A 14,879-nucleotide genomic window follows, 5' to 3' on the forward strand; every position below is an offset into this window, starting at 1 on the left:
GATATTACCGCGGGGAGCTGTGAAATCACCGAGGATTTATACAAGCACACACAGCGATGTTGTCATTAAAAAGAAAAAAAAATGAAATGGGAGGATGGCTGTTTTACCCTGTGCTGCGTGTGGCGGCCACTTCGGACATATGGTTTCAGTACGTCCCCTGGGAGACGCCAACGCGAAGGCAGAAAGTTTTCCAGCCCCACCACTCGTTTGGAAATCAGCCCTTCCCGGGGCAGTTTAAGCAAACCGGTGCTGGTCTGGCATCTTTGGCATCTGGGGAAGGGCTTGCAGGGGAGGGAGGTCATTCCTGTTGCTACACCCAGAGCCACCGGTCACCGAGGCCAGCCTCTGGCCAAGCTCAGGAGGATCTGAACTGTCTCTGCTGGAGGGTGAAATAATAACCTCGACGCAATTAATGATGCCCAATCTACCGCGAAGTCGGGCGTCGTCCCTGCCGCTGCCCCAGGAGAGGATGCTCAGCCCACGCCGCCCGGAGCTCGCTGCTGCTCGATGGGGTTGGGCGGCTGGATTGACCTCCCCCGTGTCAAATCCACGCGTGTTCAGTCACCCACGACGGGGCGAACCGCCAGCTCCCACTGTGCTCGTTCCCTCCCCCGATGGGAGACAGTTTGGCAGCACACGCTCCCGGCTTTATCCCATCCCCAGTGCCTCCCTTGCACCCAGCCCGAGTGCCAGGAAACGTTCCCCTTTTCACAACGTATTATCCCGCTCCTCTCCGCGTTGTGAGGGCTCTGTTTTATGGTATTTATTTATTTATTTATCGAGAAACACGCCGATGCCAGAGGATGGTTTGGGTTTTTGCCTAAGAACCGCGGGGACTGCAACTAAACATATTTGGAAGCAGAACTAAGCCGATCAGATTGGTATTTTTTTTTTTCCTTTTTTTTTTTTTTTCTTTTTTCTCTCCACGGAGTGCTTCTTTGCGAGAAGGGAAATGGGAGCAAGCAAAGGGGGGCTCCCCTTTGAGCGGACTTCATGCATCTCCAGGGCCCGGCAACCTGCTGCCACGCAAAATAAAGGGAAAATGTGTTTAAAGCATGCGTGCCTCAGCTCTCGTTTTCTGGTGTCCGGGTCTCCCAAAAACCGAGCTCCGGCCCCCACCGCCTCCCGGCCTCGGGTCGGCCCCAGCGGGCTCGGGTCGGCTGCTCCCTGAACGCTGCGGTCCTCTTCTAGTGGAAAGGGGCGGGAGAAGCATGGGGGAGACCCTCAAATGTAAAAAGTTTCCCAGTTTTCCCTACGGGACCATCTTGCTATGCTGATGCCAGGGGGAGGAAGCCAATCCGGTAAGGTCGTTGGTGTTTCCTACCCAGCGTTAGCCGGGGATAACCAAAAATATGGCAAGAAGGGCGTACCCACACACCCAACGAGAAAAGAGCAGCACATGGGATGTGTTCCACACGCTTTGATTTTATTTTTTTTAACTGCTGGTTGGCAGCCAGACTAAAAGCATTCAAAACGGGCTCTGTGGACTGGAAATGAAAAACTCCTACAGGTTGCCGCATACCCATGGTGGGAGGCATGTACTGGCGCATCGATGTAGTCTTTCCGGATCTGAGCAGATTTTTCGGAACTGGGTTTTAATGGGGGAATAAGAGCGGGAAGAACATGTCTACGTGCATACATGCCATAAATATGCGCATGTGTGTGTTCGTGTATATATACATATATATATATATGCGACAAGATGTGATATATGGCACAGACCACAGATCTAAACGGAGAGCGCACATCGCGTGTCAGAGGAAGCTGATGAAGCCGATTAAAGCACGGGGGCATATTTACGCCGGTGTTTTCACATCCACACCCGTGGCCGCCTGTGGGAAACGTCCATTTCTTGGAGACCCACCGGCAGCAGCAGAGGGGAGAGCGGCGGGGACAAATAGCGGTGGCTGCGGCCAAACCTTAGCCATGTGCCTCTACTTTCCCCGGGGGCCGCCCCAGCAGGACTTGTCTGAGTTCAGAAGTAACCTGCAACAGCCAGTTCTCCCCCTAGAAGTGTTTCCAGGCGTTTATGCACCGGGCAAAATGTTCTCGACCTGGAAGGATGGTTATGATGCTGATGCTGGTGTCAGCTCCGAAAGGACCAGCGAGTTACTCCGGGGCTGCGCAGCCGTGCCCTGGGGGCAAGGCGTCAGGAGGTGCCGGTGGTACCCGGCCGCTGGGGGGGCGCCGCCCCGGTGGCTCCTGCCCTGCCCCACGGCACGGAGGCGGTGCACAGCGGCACCGGGGGCGGGAGCCGCCGGAGGTGCTGCCCGCCCGGCCTGCTCCTGGGAAAAAGGCTTCCCTGGCACAGGGAAAAAAAAAAAAAAAAGAGAGGGCGAGCGGGCTGGCTTGGCTCCTTTCATCTCTGCGGCCCATCAGCAGTGGGGGGCGCAAGAAGACAGCAGTTAGTGTAGGGCCGCCGTGATCACAGCCGGGGACCGCCGGCCGGGAGGGAGGGAGGAGGTGGGATGCTGCAATTGGCGCTGCGGGGAGGAGGGATGCGGTGGTGGACGGGGAGGGAGCGGGGAGCCAGGCGCGGGGCTGAGCTGGCTGGGGGAGGCAGGGCTCCTGTTCTCGGCCAGACCCCCGCAGCCCCGGGGGTGGGCTGTGTTCCCTCCTCGTCTCCTTTGGGGGTGCCTGGGACTTAGGGATTAGCTCCTGGGAGATAAGTCTCGAAAAGTGTGTGCTCCAAGCCAGCAAAAACTAGAGCCATCCGCCATGGGAAAAGCGTTGCAGGGAAGCCCAGGAGCAAGCAGCTAACACCATCTCTGTGCCACGGCTTCCCTCCAGCACAGGCTGCCTGCTGCAGCCTTCGTGTTGTTATAGCCATGCCCTGCGTGGTATTGCCCTGCCTGAGAAACAACCACTCGCCTTTCTCTGCCAGGGTTTCCTAGTATGTGCTCATTTCCTTTTTGAGAAACGGCAAATAGCCAGGCACTGGGGCTTTGCTTCTAACATAGTCTTTTCTCACGCCCATTTTCAGGCAGCAAAACAGGCCTCTGCATGAACATGCCCTGATTCCCCTCCCCATGCAACACCGATACACCCCCTGTCCCCAGCAGAAAAGTGATGGTCTCCCCACAGGCTAGTATCCCCATCGCCAAGGTCTGGCCAGTGCTGGGATCAGTGGGGAGGCCGATTTCTCCTGTGCAGCCCCACCTGGAAAGCAGGAGGCCTGAAAGACAGAAGAAGAGCATGGACATGCTGTGTAGCCCCAGGAGCAAGGGTGGCCAGGTGGGTGTGCACCAGGGTGCAATCCTACACTGCTGGTAAATGTGTCCCAACTCTCAGAATTTCCTGCTTGTTCCTAGGCTGAACTCAGTACCTGCTGGCAGAAGCACTTGACTTACTGTGGAAGTTTTCTACAACTTTGCTTTTGCCCTAATTTTTATCTCCCAGGCCCAATAGTCTTCTGAACTGTGATGTGCATGATGTGCTCAGAGGTGAACTCTGAGAGCGCAGAGGGCAACCATGGGCCATGGGAGCAGGACCCTCATCAGCACCGTTCATCCATGCTGCCATCCTCACTCGTTGCACATACCTTGCTGCTCCACACTGACTTGGGCTACGAGTCGCCCCTGACCTTGTCCAGGGGACCATGTGTTGCCCAGACACATGGAAGAGAGGTGGTGATCAGACATCAGCACCCAGGAAGCAAGATCTAGACATTTTTGTGTTAGGTAAGAGAGCTGAAGTTCTTGGCCACTGCTCAGTGAGGCGGGGTGGATGTTTCAGTTTTGCCAGACAGACCCAGCCTATGGATGTGCTACTCCTGAGGGGAATGCACATACCTGTCAGGCTAAACATAAACCAGGCACCCACACCTGCTGTTAGGATGCATCACAGTAACTGATGATGTCATCTCAGCCTGGATAGCTGTAGCCAAAGTTTTTTGAAGGTGGGACTGGAGGTTAAGGGGTTAAATTTTGACTCATGATCATAAAAATTGGGTCAGACTTTCTGTCAAAGTGGCCCCAGGGTATATAACTGAGATTTATTTATTTTTTTTTTCTTCTCTGTGTTTGCTTTGGGGAAAAATTGAATGAGGCAGAGATAGACAAAAACTAAACAAGGCTTCTGCCTCAGCCCAACACCCAGCCTCAGTGTGGATTGATGGAATCAAAATGTCTGGTCTAGCTGACTAGGACCCTCCCCTCCCCTCCCCTCCCCTCCCCTCCCCTCCCCTCCCCTCCCCTCCCCTCCCCTCCCCTCCCCTCCCCTCCCCTCCCCTCCCCTCCCCTCCCCTCCCCTCCCCTCCCCTCCCCTCCCCTCCCCTCCCCTCCCCTCCCCTCCCCTCTCCTCTCCTCCCCTCCCCTCCCCTCTCCTCTCCTCTCCTCTCCTCTCCTCTCCTCTCCTCTCCTCTCCTCTCCTCTCCTCTCCTCTCCTCTCCTCTCCTCTCCTCTCCTCTCCTCTCCTCTCCTCTCCTCTCCTCTCCTCTCCTCTCCTCTCCTCTCCTCTCCTCTCCTCTCCTCTCCTCTCCTCTCCTCTCCTCTCCTCTCCTCTCCCTTTATTGCACACACAACTTTCCATTCCTCCTTCCACAAATGGAGCATCTTTACACGCATCTGGAGCTTGTTCCCATGGGGTCATATCTGCTCCTTTTTGAACCAAAGGGAGAACTCCCCTTCATCACAAGAGGCATACAGTTGGGTCTCTGGGGGAATATGCCGACTACTGGCGCTTCAGGAAATGCGTGAACCTCCGATAGCGAGAGATCCCTCAGCACTTCAGAGGAACCTTCCACAGGGATTTCTCGCTCTCTTCCTGGGGAAGAAAAAGGTCCCCAGGATCCAGTATATGGGACTTTTGCAGCCATTCTCTCTGGGCTGAGCAGACAGGGATTCAGCTTCCACCTCTCAGGCTCAATCCCCAGAGCTCTGAACCACAGCTACACGCCTCTCCACACTGCTCTGTTAAAATAGCATCAGCCCAGCGAAAATACCGACATTTGGCCCTGGTGTAGCAGAATCGGGCCCAAAGCCGCCACTGCGGCTGGCAAGCGAAGGGCTGCAAGAGGGCGCAGACAGCCTCGGGTCCGACCATGCGCATGGGATGACACCGTGCGTTGCAAACGCCCCTCGTTTCGGCCATTTCCTTCCGGGAAGGGCCGGCAGGGAGCCCCCCTACAGCCCCCCCGTGCCCCCCGACAGTGGTGGGAGTAGAAGCAAAGGGGGGTGGATGCGGGAGGGAAGCACAAAGAAAGCACCCCCTGCCCGGAGCAAAACGCTAAATGTAGTGACAGGCTGTGTGTTTGCCTCTGGCATTCCTGCGGGTTGCTCTCGGTGGGGATACATCCCCCTGAAAGGGTTTTCGGGCATTTCTAGACAGGCGTGGGGTTGCCCCTCTGCAAACCCAGAGCTTCTGCCTGCTTCTGCAAGTGATGCTGAGGCGCGCCGGGTCACCGGCATCCGACCCCAGGGGGACGAGAAGATGCACAGGATGGGGAGTTGCGGACTGATCTCTCGTTAAATTTCATAAAAAAATATATGTATAATAATAATAAAAAGCCTCGTCACGGGAGCCACTGAATGACTGTCGCTTTTCATTTACCTGTGCCTTCCGCCGAATTAAATTCCCACCATAAATATTCTTCTGCTTTCAAATCAGCGAGTTTGCCATGCAGATCGTGTTTTTACAGCTCATGGTAACATTAAAAGGATGCCGCAGTTTTATGGCTCTCGACGAGTCTGGAAGCGATAGCAATTGAAATCGAAAGCCCAGATTCCTGCACGATTTACTCACTGCCACCAGTAAAGCAGCAGATCTAGTTTCCACAGGCAAACTTGTCCTGAATGACCCAGGGGTGGGATCTGGCCCTTCTTTTTTTTTCACGTTTCGATCTAACAAATTAAAACTCTCCAGAGCCTTCTGTGGTGGCAGAGAAGTGCTGCTTCCGGCAGGCAGCAGGTAAAAAAAATTAAGAACAGGCAGATGCCCTCCGCAGATATGCTGAATGCCATATTGAGAACTACCCGTGTCCCGGCTTGTCCTGTAAATACCAGTACACGCTCCCCCAGGCACATCCCACTCGCAGGTCTGTCCTCTTTCTCCTCCACGCCACTTACGGGTTGTTTGCTGTCACTGTATCAGCTTGTCTTTACACCCCAGAATAATGCGCCTATTATTCTCTTCTCTCCAAAGCTTCCACCTCTAACCATGTCGTAAAAAATAGCCTTAATAAAACAGTGATAATTACGCCATTATTGTTAACACTCCCCATTAAAATTTTAAAAATAGGCTTTCTGGTTTTGGCACCCATTTGCACCGCATATCAGGGTTTTTTCGGCACTATTTCGTTCCGTGATGTGTCAGAACTTTTTTCCTCTTTCAAAGATGACGGGACTTGGTTTTTAGAGCAACTGAAGGCGCACCATGAGTCCACAGTCGTAATGGGACGGTATCGGTCAAAAGTTATTGACACCCCGATGAGCGGCGAAGGAAAATAAATATCCCGCGGCTAAGAAGTGTGGGATGTGTTTTTCCTTCCCCAGACGTAGCTCTTTCAAGGGACACGTCTGATTTACGAGCATGTCACTCTAGCAATGTTTTAATGCCCCACTCTAATTTCCTTATTTTGGGAAGGGAGTGTGTTTCGTTTGCTTTTTGTATACCGGCCACCTTTCAGCAGCGGTCAAGCTGCAATCGGTGTCTTAGCCTTTTGAATGCAGTCGCCCCGCTCTCGCCTCTGCCGTATATCAGCAAGGAGAGCTGTAAAGTCGGAGGAATAAATCAGTCTGAAAAGTTTTGAGGATAGTTATGACATCCTGACTGTGACCAACCGAGCGAGGGAGACTTAATAGGTTTTAAATTTCGGTCTGGACAAGACAGAAAAAAAAAAAGGAAAAAAAAAAAAAAAACCAAAACCGTAGAGATACACTTTCCAATCTGCCTGGAAATTAATCCCAAATGAGGGAGTCTCCTTCCAAATCGGACTTGACAGATCTGTGGGAAACACTAGACAGAAGGCAGAGCTCCGGAGCCTGCATTCCCGGCGCAGCAGCCCCGCGCCCGCTGCGGCGGGGAGCGGGACGGCCCTGGGACGTGGCAGGGGCTATCGCGGCCGCGCATCCTCCTTGGGGACGTGAAAATAAAGGCAATGTAGGAAGCCCTCTGCTAATCCCATCTAAACGGATCCCAGCGTTTTGGGTCCACCGGAGCCTTTTTTCTCCTTGGACTCCACTCGGGCCTTAACTCTCTGTGTGTATTCTTGGCAGCTAGCTCTGCGTGTACGTGTGTGGGTGTGTGTCTGTGTGCGTGTGTGTTTTCCAGCCTTTTGCTGAGCCAGACCGCCCGTGGCAACGGCCAGCACCTCGGGTACAACAAAACCTCCCACCCGCGCTGTACCACTGGTGGCATCCCGGTGGGAAAGGATTAATAAACGGGTGAGGAAGGAGGCAGCAGCGGTTCATAAACGAAAATGATAAAACTTGTGGGGATCGGCCAGCGTAACCCACCGGGACCATCCCGCGGGCTCCAGACTGCAAGAGCAGGGATTTCCCGCAAACTTCCCGGCTGTCATGTTCTTGACAGCTCGGGGAACGCTGCCTCGCACTCTGCATTCAGCTCCCCGTTACTGTTTTGTTTAGAAAGAAACATGAACGTCCCTTCCTCGCTGCCCCCAAACTCTTAGTTAACGGGGAATTAACCTCCGTCCGCCACAGGCACCGCCAGCCTCCTTCGGCACGGCTACCTGGCCGAGCTGGGAAGAGCCTGGAGGAGACTTGTCCCGCGGGACCGGGGCTGACCCGGGCCTCGAGGGAGGCGAAACCTTCCCACAGCCCCCCAGACGGTGACAGGGACACGAAATGGTCCCTCAGCAAAGCGCAGCGATGATGCCGCCAGCGGTGGGAAGCGGCCACCAGCGCGGGTACAGAGCTGCTCGAGCCGCCGCGTCCCGCCCTGCCCGGCTCGGCACGGCTCAGCAGGGTTCGGCACGGCTCGGCACGGCGTGGCACGGCTCCGCGCTGCCCCCCATTCCTCTGCCCCGCTCCGCGCCGAGGGAGCAGGAGCGCTGCGGCACCGGGCAGGCAGTGGGGACGGAGAGCTTCATCCATCCGTCCGTCCGCCCGTCCATCCATCCATCCACCCATACACCGCCTGGTCCCCTAGCATCCGGGCCTGATCCTGCACCCCTCCTCTGCTCGCGCGGCCGGAGAAGAGCTTGGCTGCGGCGGGTCCTCAGCCGGGGCAGGAAGGGCACACACACGCGGGTCTAGAGGCTGGCAAGGGAAAGAAAGGAAAGGAAATTTAACGATGGGTTGTCAAAAAATAGTCAAGTTTGCGAGCAGCGTACGCATCACTCGTGTGATGAAAAGCAGCGCGGTCGGGAGCGTAGGGTGTGCATGGTGTGTGTGTGCATGTAAACAAGCATGCGTGTCACGCAAGTGGCATGAGAGATGGGTAGCTCTAGCCCTGTAAAAATTCCTGTTTTATCCCCCTGAAATTAGCATGCTTATCTCTGGGAGCACATCTTAATCCATGGATCGGGCAAACCCGGAATCCTGCTTTTTTGTTTGTTTGTTTGTTTGTTTGCCTCCCTGCATCGTGACCGTCTTGCTCACAGGGCTCTACAGAAAATCCCAGCGTGTTTCCTATTGCTCTGCCTGTTCCCCACCAAAGCAACGTCACCTCAAATATGCCAGTAAATTCCTTACCGGGTTGGAAACGTAATTGGTTGAATGTTTTCTGTAACCCGACTAGCCAATAACACTCCTAGAAAAAAATTAGAACAACCTAGTTACGACAGATGGTGAAAATGAGTTGACACTACATGTGTGAGTCAATATTAACTCGAGAGGAGATACTTGCCGCACTCATTAGAAATACCAAAATACACCAAGGAGTCTACACGTGCGACTGTATCTACGGTGCGAGGTCCCTTCTTTTCAGACAAGTGCTGTCCAAATGGTTGCCCTTGTCATTTCTCTTTTAGCAACATCTGCTAGCGAGCATAAGCTCTGGCCTTGATAACTTAAATTTCTCCGAGTCTGGGTTATTCTTGGCAGACCTTATTCTTGCAGTTTTCCTTCCTGAAAGCAGATAATAATTTATGCAAAACAATTAATTAAAAAGAAGAAAGGGGAGGAGACAGAAAAACCCTCTTAGAAGCGCAAGAATATTCGAACGAATCAAAACCGTGAAGGAAGAAATAAGAGTAAATGGTAAATATCAGATAGCCAGAACAACTGCAATTAAGAAAAGCGAAGTCGTTTTTATCTTTACAGCTGTAAAACGCAATAATTTTTTAACCGCATTCGCAGATTTTAGACTACCGTTTTAATAGAATCAATAGAAAGCAATAACGATTATCCGAACGGGCAGCGATATTGAACCAAAACAAGCAGTCAAGGCTATTTCTACATGCGAATGACAGTAGCGCATTTCCTTATCCTCCAGTTTGCAAAGGATTCCTAAAGCCTTATATATGCAGTTATGCGGAAGCTGATTGCCAGCAATAAATAATGCATCGAAGGAAGAGGCTTGAGTGCGTATCTTCTCACTTCCAGGGTGCAGCTAGGGATCTTCGCCTCAATTTTACATCAAGGCTGTGACTTAAAGCAATCAAAAGGCTAGTTAATTGTCAAGCAAGGCTTTCCCCTGCGGAACTCTAACCGCATGTTACAACCTCTTTGCAGCTCAGCTCCATATGCATCTCTTTTTCACACTTCCCTCTCCATCTCGGGCTCCTACACCTGGTGCATCACGCATTTAGCCCATTAGCTCCGGCTCTTCCTTTCATCTTCCCCATGGCAGACGTTTCTATTTATCCACTGGCAATCAATGTGTGGCGTCACCAGTGGTACTGTAATGACGACTGCACCATTGAGGATGACAGCTTAGAAAGAAGAGGGCAATGGTGATCCCTCCCAGAGCAGCACAGCACAGTGGAGCGCTCGCATCACAAGGTCACCCTATCTCACCGCTGGCTCCTCTGCATTGGCAGGAGAGGGTTGACGGGTTTGCACAAGGCTGGGGCGGGAGCGGGAGGGAGGGGGGGGACGAGATCTGGACTTGTTTCCCCCCTCCCTTAAGCGAAGCCACAATGGAAACCAGGAAGGAGATGGTGATGTTTCTGGAAGGGACACAACTTGGCGCTCTAGTTGGCAAGAGGGTGCCTAATTTGTCCGAAACAGTGGGGAGCCCCGCTCAAGAGCCGCAGGAGAAGATGATCCATCGGAACTGCCTCAGCCCCCGACCTGGCCCCTTGTCGTCCCGGGAGAGAGGAGGAGGAGGAGGAGGTGGCGGAGGAGAAGACGAAGAGGAGGTGGAGATGCTGCCGGGGACAGGGACGGTGCCGGAGAGCCGCTCGGCGGCGGCAGCACTGCTTTCGGCCGGACAGCAGCCCCCCGCCCCGGAGCAACCCTCCAGCAAAGGGCAGCAGAGCAGCTCGGACACCGAGTCGGATTTCTATGAGGAAATCGAGGTGAGCTGCACCCCGGACTGCGCCACGGGGAGCGCCGAGTACCAGCACAGCAAAGGTACCCAACTCCTTCCCATGCCTCCAGCCCCCTCCCGCTCCCGGCCGGGGGGCAGCGCTCGGGGGGCGGGGGGGCTGCCGGAGGGGGGCTGCCCCCGGCCAGCTGAGCAAGCGGCAAGCGAAGTCGGGTCGGGGGAGCGGGGGGGATGCCCTTGGCTGCTCGGTTCCTCGGCCCCCTCTGCTCCCTGACGCGGGGAGGCAGGCTGGGGAGGCAGAGGACACGACACCAGGCAGCCCCCGCGTCCCTGGAGGGGAGCCAGGCTTCCCGGCGCTCATGCATCAGGTCTGCAGCTTGTCCCTCAGGACCCCCTTTGGCCAAGGACCCCCCACTCCCGATCCTTTTTTATTTATTTATTTTATTCTTCCCCACTGCCTGGACAGTGCATGCTCCAGGAAATCCCTTCCGATCCTCCCCACCGGCGGGGTTTTCAGTGTGAAGGGGGTACGGGGGGGGGGCGAGGGGGAGCAAGATCAAACGGGTTTTCTGGCCAAGAGCTGTTTGTGGTTTTGCAGGGTGAAATGTGCCCGGGCGAGTGCGGAAGCGCCCATAAAGACCGTAAAATCGCTCGCCGACTCCTGCCTGCCCAAAGAGCGGCAGCGAGGTCCTTGTTTGCATGTTGGGTTAAAAAAAAAAAAAAAAAAAAAAAAAAAAGGAGAGGTCCAAATTACCTTGTCACTTCTATGTCTCGGTGGCGCCAGCTCGGAAATGGTCCCAATGAATTAATTGCCTTTGGTCTCGGGCACAATGAGGGAGAGTTGCATTTGAAAGCAAACGCAGCGGCCAGGCCCCTTTTCCCCCTGCCCCCACTCCTTATTCCCACCTTCCCATCCCTACAGACACCCCCCCCCCCCCCCGGCCCTACAGCAATCCGCTTCTTCCCCCTCCCCATTCCTCCATCACTTCAAGAAGAAGCCGGGAAGCACGGAGAGCGCTGTTTGCCCTCTCCTGTCCCTTAGAGGCTTGTTGAAAATATCCCAGGCTTCGGAGGCTGAGAGAGGAGTCCCCAAGGCCTGACCCCCCCTGCCCCGGGAGGGAGCAGGGTCGCTGCCTGCCGGCTGCTCCGCTCCTGGCCCCTTGCTGGGCTGCAGGAAGAGGCGGCGGAGCCCCACGATGGGCACACCTGCCTTTCGCGGCCGCTCGGGGTCGGGGGATGCTGCGGCGGTGCGGAGAGCAAGCGGGGCATCCTAGCGGGCACTGCCAGGGCGGTGTGTGTGTTGGTGGTGGGGTATTATTATTATTATTATTATTATTATTTTTGGGGGGGTGGGTGAGGGTAGCTTTCCAGCCACGGTGAATAAACACCAGCTCAGTCCTACACTAGTGCTTCATCCCTTTTCCCCTGCCCCCTCGGCTGTCTCCCTAGCATCCTCACCACACCGGGGCGGGCGATAGAAAAGAGGCAAAATAAATGGGGAGGCGTGCGGGGGGAGAAGGGAGCTCGACGCGGAGGCGGGCGGGGAGCATCCCTCCCCGTCCGCCCGCCTCCGAGCGTGTGTCCCCGCTCCGGGCTCCCCATGCAGGGCCGTGCTCCGAGGCGCTGGCCGGCAGCCCCAGCGGCGGGGGGGATCACCCCAAGGGCAGCGGAGGCAGCGGCGGCTCCCAGGGCTCGCTGGCCTGCAGCGCCAGCGACCAGATGCGCCGCTACCGCACCGCCTTCACCCGCGAGCAGATCGCCCGGCTGGAGAAGGAGTTTTACCGGGAGAACTACGTGTCCAGGCCCCGGAGATGCGAGCTGGCGGCTGCTCTAAATCTGCCAGAAACCACCATCAAGGTACACGCAGCTCGGACATGTTTCCAATTAGCACGATATAAATCTATACGGCCAAACTTCCTTGCAAAACTCGGGGAAGCACTTCGCCAGCACAACCCTCCCTCATCTCTCCCCCCCCCCCCCCCCCACCTCCGCTCCCGCCCCTTTCCTGGCCCTGCCCGCACCCTGCAGCAATGCGGGAGAGGGGACACGGCTCCCGGAGCCATCCCAGCCAGCACCGCTAATCCGGCCTCTCCCTGCCAGATTATTTTTAATCTTCCCTTCAGGCCAGTCCAAAACTCCCTCTGCTCTTGTGGGAGGGAAGAGGGAGCCAGCAGCGGCTCCGTTTCTCGTTCCTCCCCGCTCTGCTTTGCCTCGTCCATAAATAAAATCCCATCACAATAAAAAAAATAACGCCAGTAATCCCAGGTAATCCCATCTGCAGGACGGTAGCGAGCAGGCAGAGGGGTCGGGATTGCCCTGAGTTCACTCGGCAGAGCCGCAGTGGGGGGAAAGGAAGAGCGGCACCCCGAAGGGTGGCTCTGTCCCCAGATGTACATGTGCACGAAGGGTCCCTCCGCCCGGGGATGGTGCCTCTCGGCGGGGGCTCGGCGGGTGCGGGGGCTGCGGGTGACGGCTGTGGCCTCCCCTCTCTCGGCAGGTGTGGTTCCAGAACCGCAGGATGAAGGACAAGCGGCAGCGCCTGGCCATGACCTGGCCGCACCCGGCGGACCCGGCGTTTTACACCTACATGATGAGCCACGCGGCGGCCACGGGCAACCTGCCCTACCCGTTCCCGTCCCACCTGCCCCTGCCCTACTACTCCCACATGGGCATCGGGGCCACGTCGGCCTCCGCCGCCACGCCGTTCAACACCCCCTTGAGGCCGCTGGACACCTTTCGGGTGCTCTCGCACCCCTACCCGAGACCAGAACTGCTCTGCGCTTTCAGGCACCCCTCTCTCTACCCTGCCCCGAGCCATGGACTCAGCAGCGCCGGGGGCAACCCCTGCTCCTGCCTGGCTTGCCACGGCAGCCAGTCCAACGGGCTAGCACAGAGACCCTCCGGCTCAGACTTTACCTGTTCAGCCACGACCAGGACTGACTCTTTCATCACTTTCACGCCCTCTGTGCTGAGCAAAGCGACCTCGGTTTCCATGGACCAGCGGGAAGAAGTACCTTTAACAAGATAAGCCTTCGTCTCAGGGTTGTTAAAAATTCGCCCCTTTCCTGGGCGCGCTGCGAGTTAATGTACCTACATCCGATGCTTATTTAATCGTGTTCTCTCCCCAGAAATGGACACCTACGGAAAAAAAAAAAAAAAGACTAAAAAATAGCTCGGTATTGAAAGGATTTACATTCCAAGGGGTGGGGTGGGGAAGAAGAAAAGAAACGGCTAGTGATTTATCTCGAAGAAGGATTTTAGGCACGGAAGAGAAACAACACCAAGCTGAACGAAACACATTTCAGTAACACTAAGAAATGAGCTTGGACTTTCTTTTCAGTTGACGGACTTCCTATCGGGGGCTGGGACTTATGCAGGTCACGGCAACAAACCTTATGCACAAACCTACGAGATTGAGAAGGAAAATCTGAAATACTTGAAAGAAACATTGTCTTGATAACGAAATGGCTTGTGCGCATGAAGAAAGCAAAGATGTAATCTCTCAGAGTGTTCAGAAAATAAAAACAACGAGCAAAAAGCAAAACCAAAAGGTTTCAGGATTGCAACTCAACAGTATTATCCAGTTATTTCTATAGCGAAAAAACAATGCTTTACCATAAAAAAAAAAACTGACATTCTGTACATTGCTATCGTGGTTTAATTGCATTCTTTACTCTCTCTTGTCTCCTCCTTCGTTTTGAGCAGAAATCCAGCAGTACTTCTCCTCTTTCATCCCAACTTTTGTTTTTAAGAGGCAGACTGGAATTGGCAGGGAAAAATTCGAGCTCCTGCTTCTTCATGGGTCAGAGCTATTTGTCCTTTAAATAACAATGTCCTATTATCAGTCGCTGAAATGTGCACACACCGATGAAATTAGCAAGTGATGTATATGTAAGGAGCGTTTTTGAATATCGAATGTATAATGCTGTGTGAGCAGAGACCCCGTGCCAAACGCTAACAAGCCGCCAAGGGAAGAGATTAGGTGACAGGGAGCAGAACTCCTTCAGACAATCACTAGTCTGTAAATTGGAGCAAAGGCGATTTCCCTTCCTTTGTACTTCAGCCTTCAGTTCTCTCATTGGCTTTTCTTTGCTGCGCTTTCTTTTTTCTTCTTTTTTATTATTTTTATTTAATTCGAGTGTTGGGTTTTGTATGCCCTTCCCCACCCCTACTCTTTGCATTTGTATGTGTCCTTCACACTGGTCTCTCTTCCTTCTCGAGGAGGATTTCTTTCACAAAGCCCCCCGCCCCCTGCCTTCCCCTTCAGGTATTTCGGAAGGAGGTAGCATCACTGCTTTTGCTTGGATTTCTGTCAGCCTAAAATTTAAAAAACAAACACAGACACCGGACTGAGTAGCAGTTTCTTCCAAACCCGAAATTGTTTGATTCTATTTTTAAATAGCCCAAAGACTGCACTCCCATAATTTGTAACCGTGTCGGAATAAAATATAATAACAGCAACAATAACACCACCACCAACTATAATA

The 14,879-nt window shown here is 54.4% G+C and overlaps 1 protein-coding gene across 1 annotated transcript; it reads left to right on the forward strand.

The window, feature by feature from the left end:
- The first annotated feature begins 9,726 nt into the window (after positions 1–9,726).
- EVX1 (even-skipped homeobox 1) lies at positions 9,727–14,446 on the forward strand. The gene is made up of 3 exons (XM_048070223.2): positions 9,727–10,478; positions 11,999–12,249; positions 12,890–14,446. Exons 1-3 carry the CDS (start codon positions 9,854–9,856, stop codon positions 13,418–13,420), a joined length of 1,407 nt encoding a protein of 468 aa, XP_047926180.2. The 5' UTR covers positions 9,727–9,853; the 3' UTR covers positions 13,421–14,446.
- Positions 14,447–14,879: the final 433 nt, after the last annotated feature.

The sequence above is a fragment of the Anser cygnoides genome, chromosome 2, assembly GCF_040182565.1.
Source record: "Anser cygnoides isolate HZ-2024a breed goose chromosome 2, Taihu_goose_T2T_genome, whole genome shotgun sequence".
Classification (NCBI taxonomy): domain Eukaryota; kingdom Metazoa; phylum Chordata; class Aves; order Anseriformes; family Anatidae; genus Anser; species Anser cygnoides.

Excerpts from the sequence above, each read along its gene's own strand:
- EVX1 (XM_048070223.2), top strand. The coding sequence starts at position 9,854 with ATGGTGATCCCTCCCAGAGCAGCACAGCACAGTGGAGCGCTCGCATCA. Across the intron at positions 10,479-11,998 it reads CGAGTACCAGCACAGCAAAG|GGCCGTGCTCCGAGGCGCTG; the intron begins GTACCCAACTCC and ends CTCCCCATGCAG. Across the intron at positions 12,250-12,889 it reads TGCCAGAAACCACCATCAAG|GTGTGGTTCCAGAACCGCAG; the intron begins GTACACGCAGCT and ends CTCTCTCGGCAG.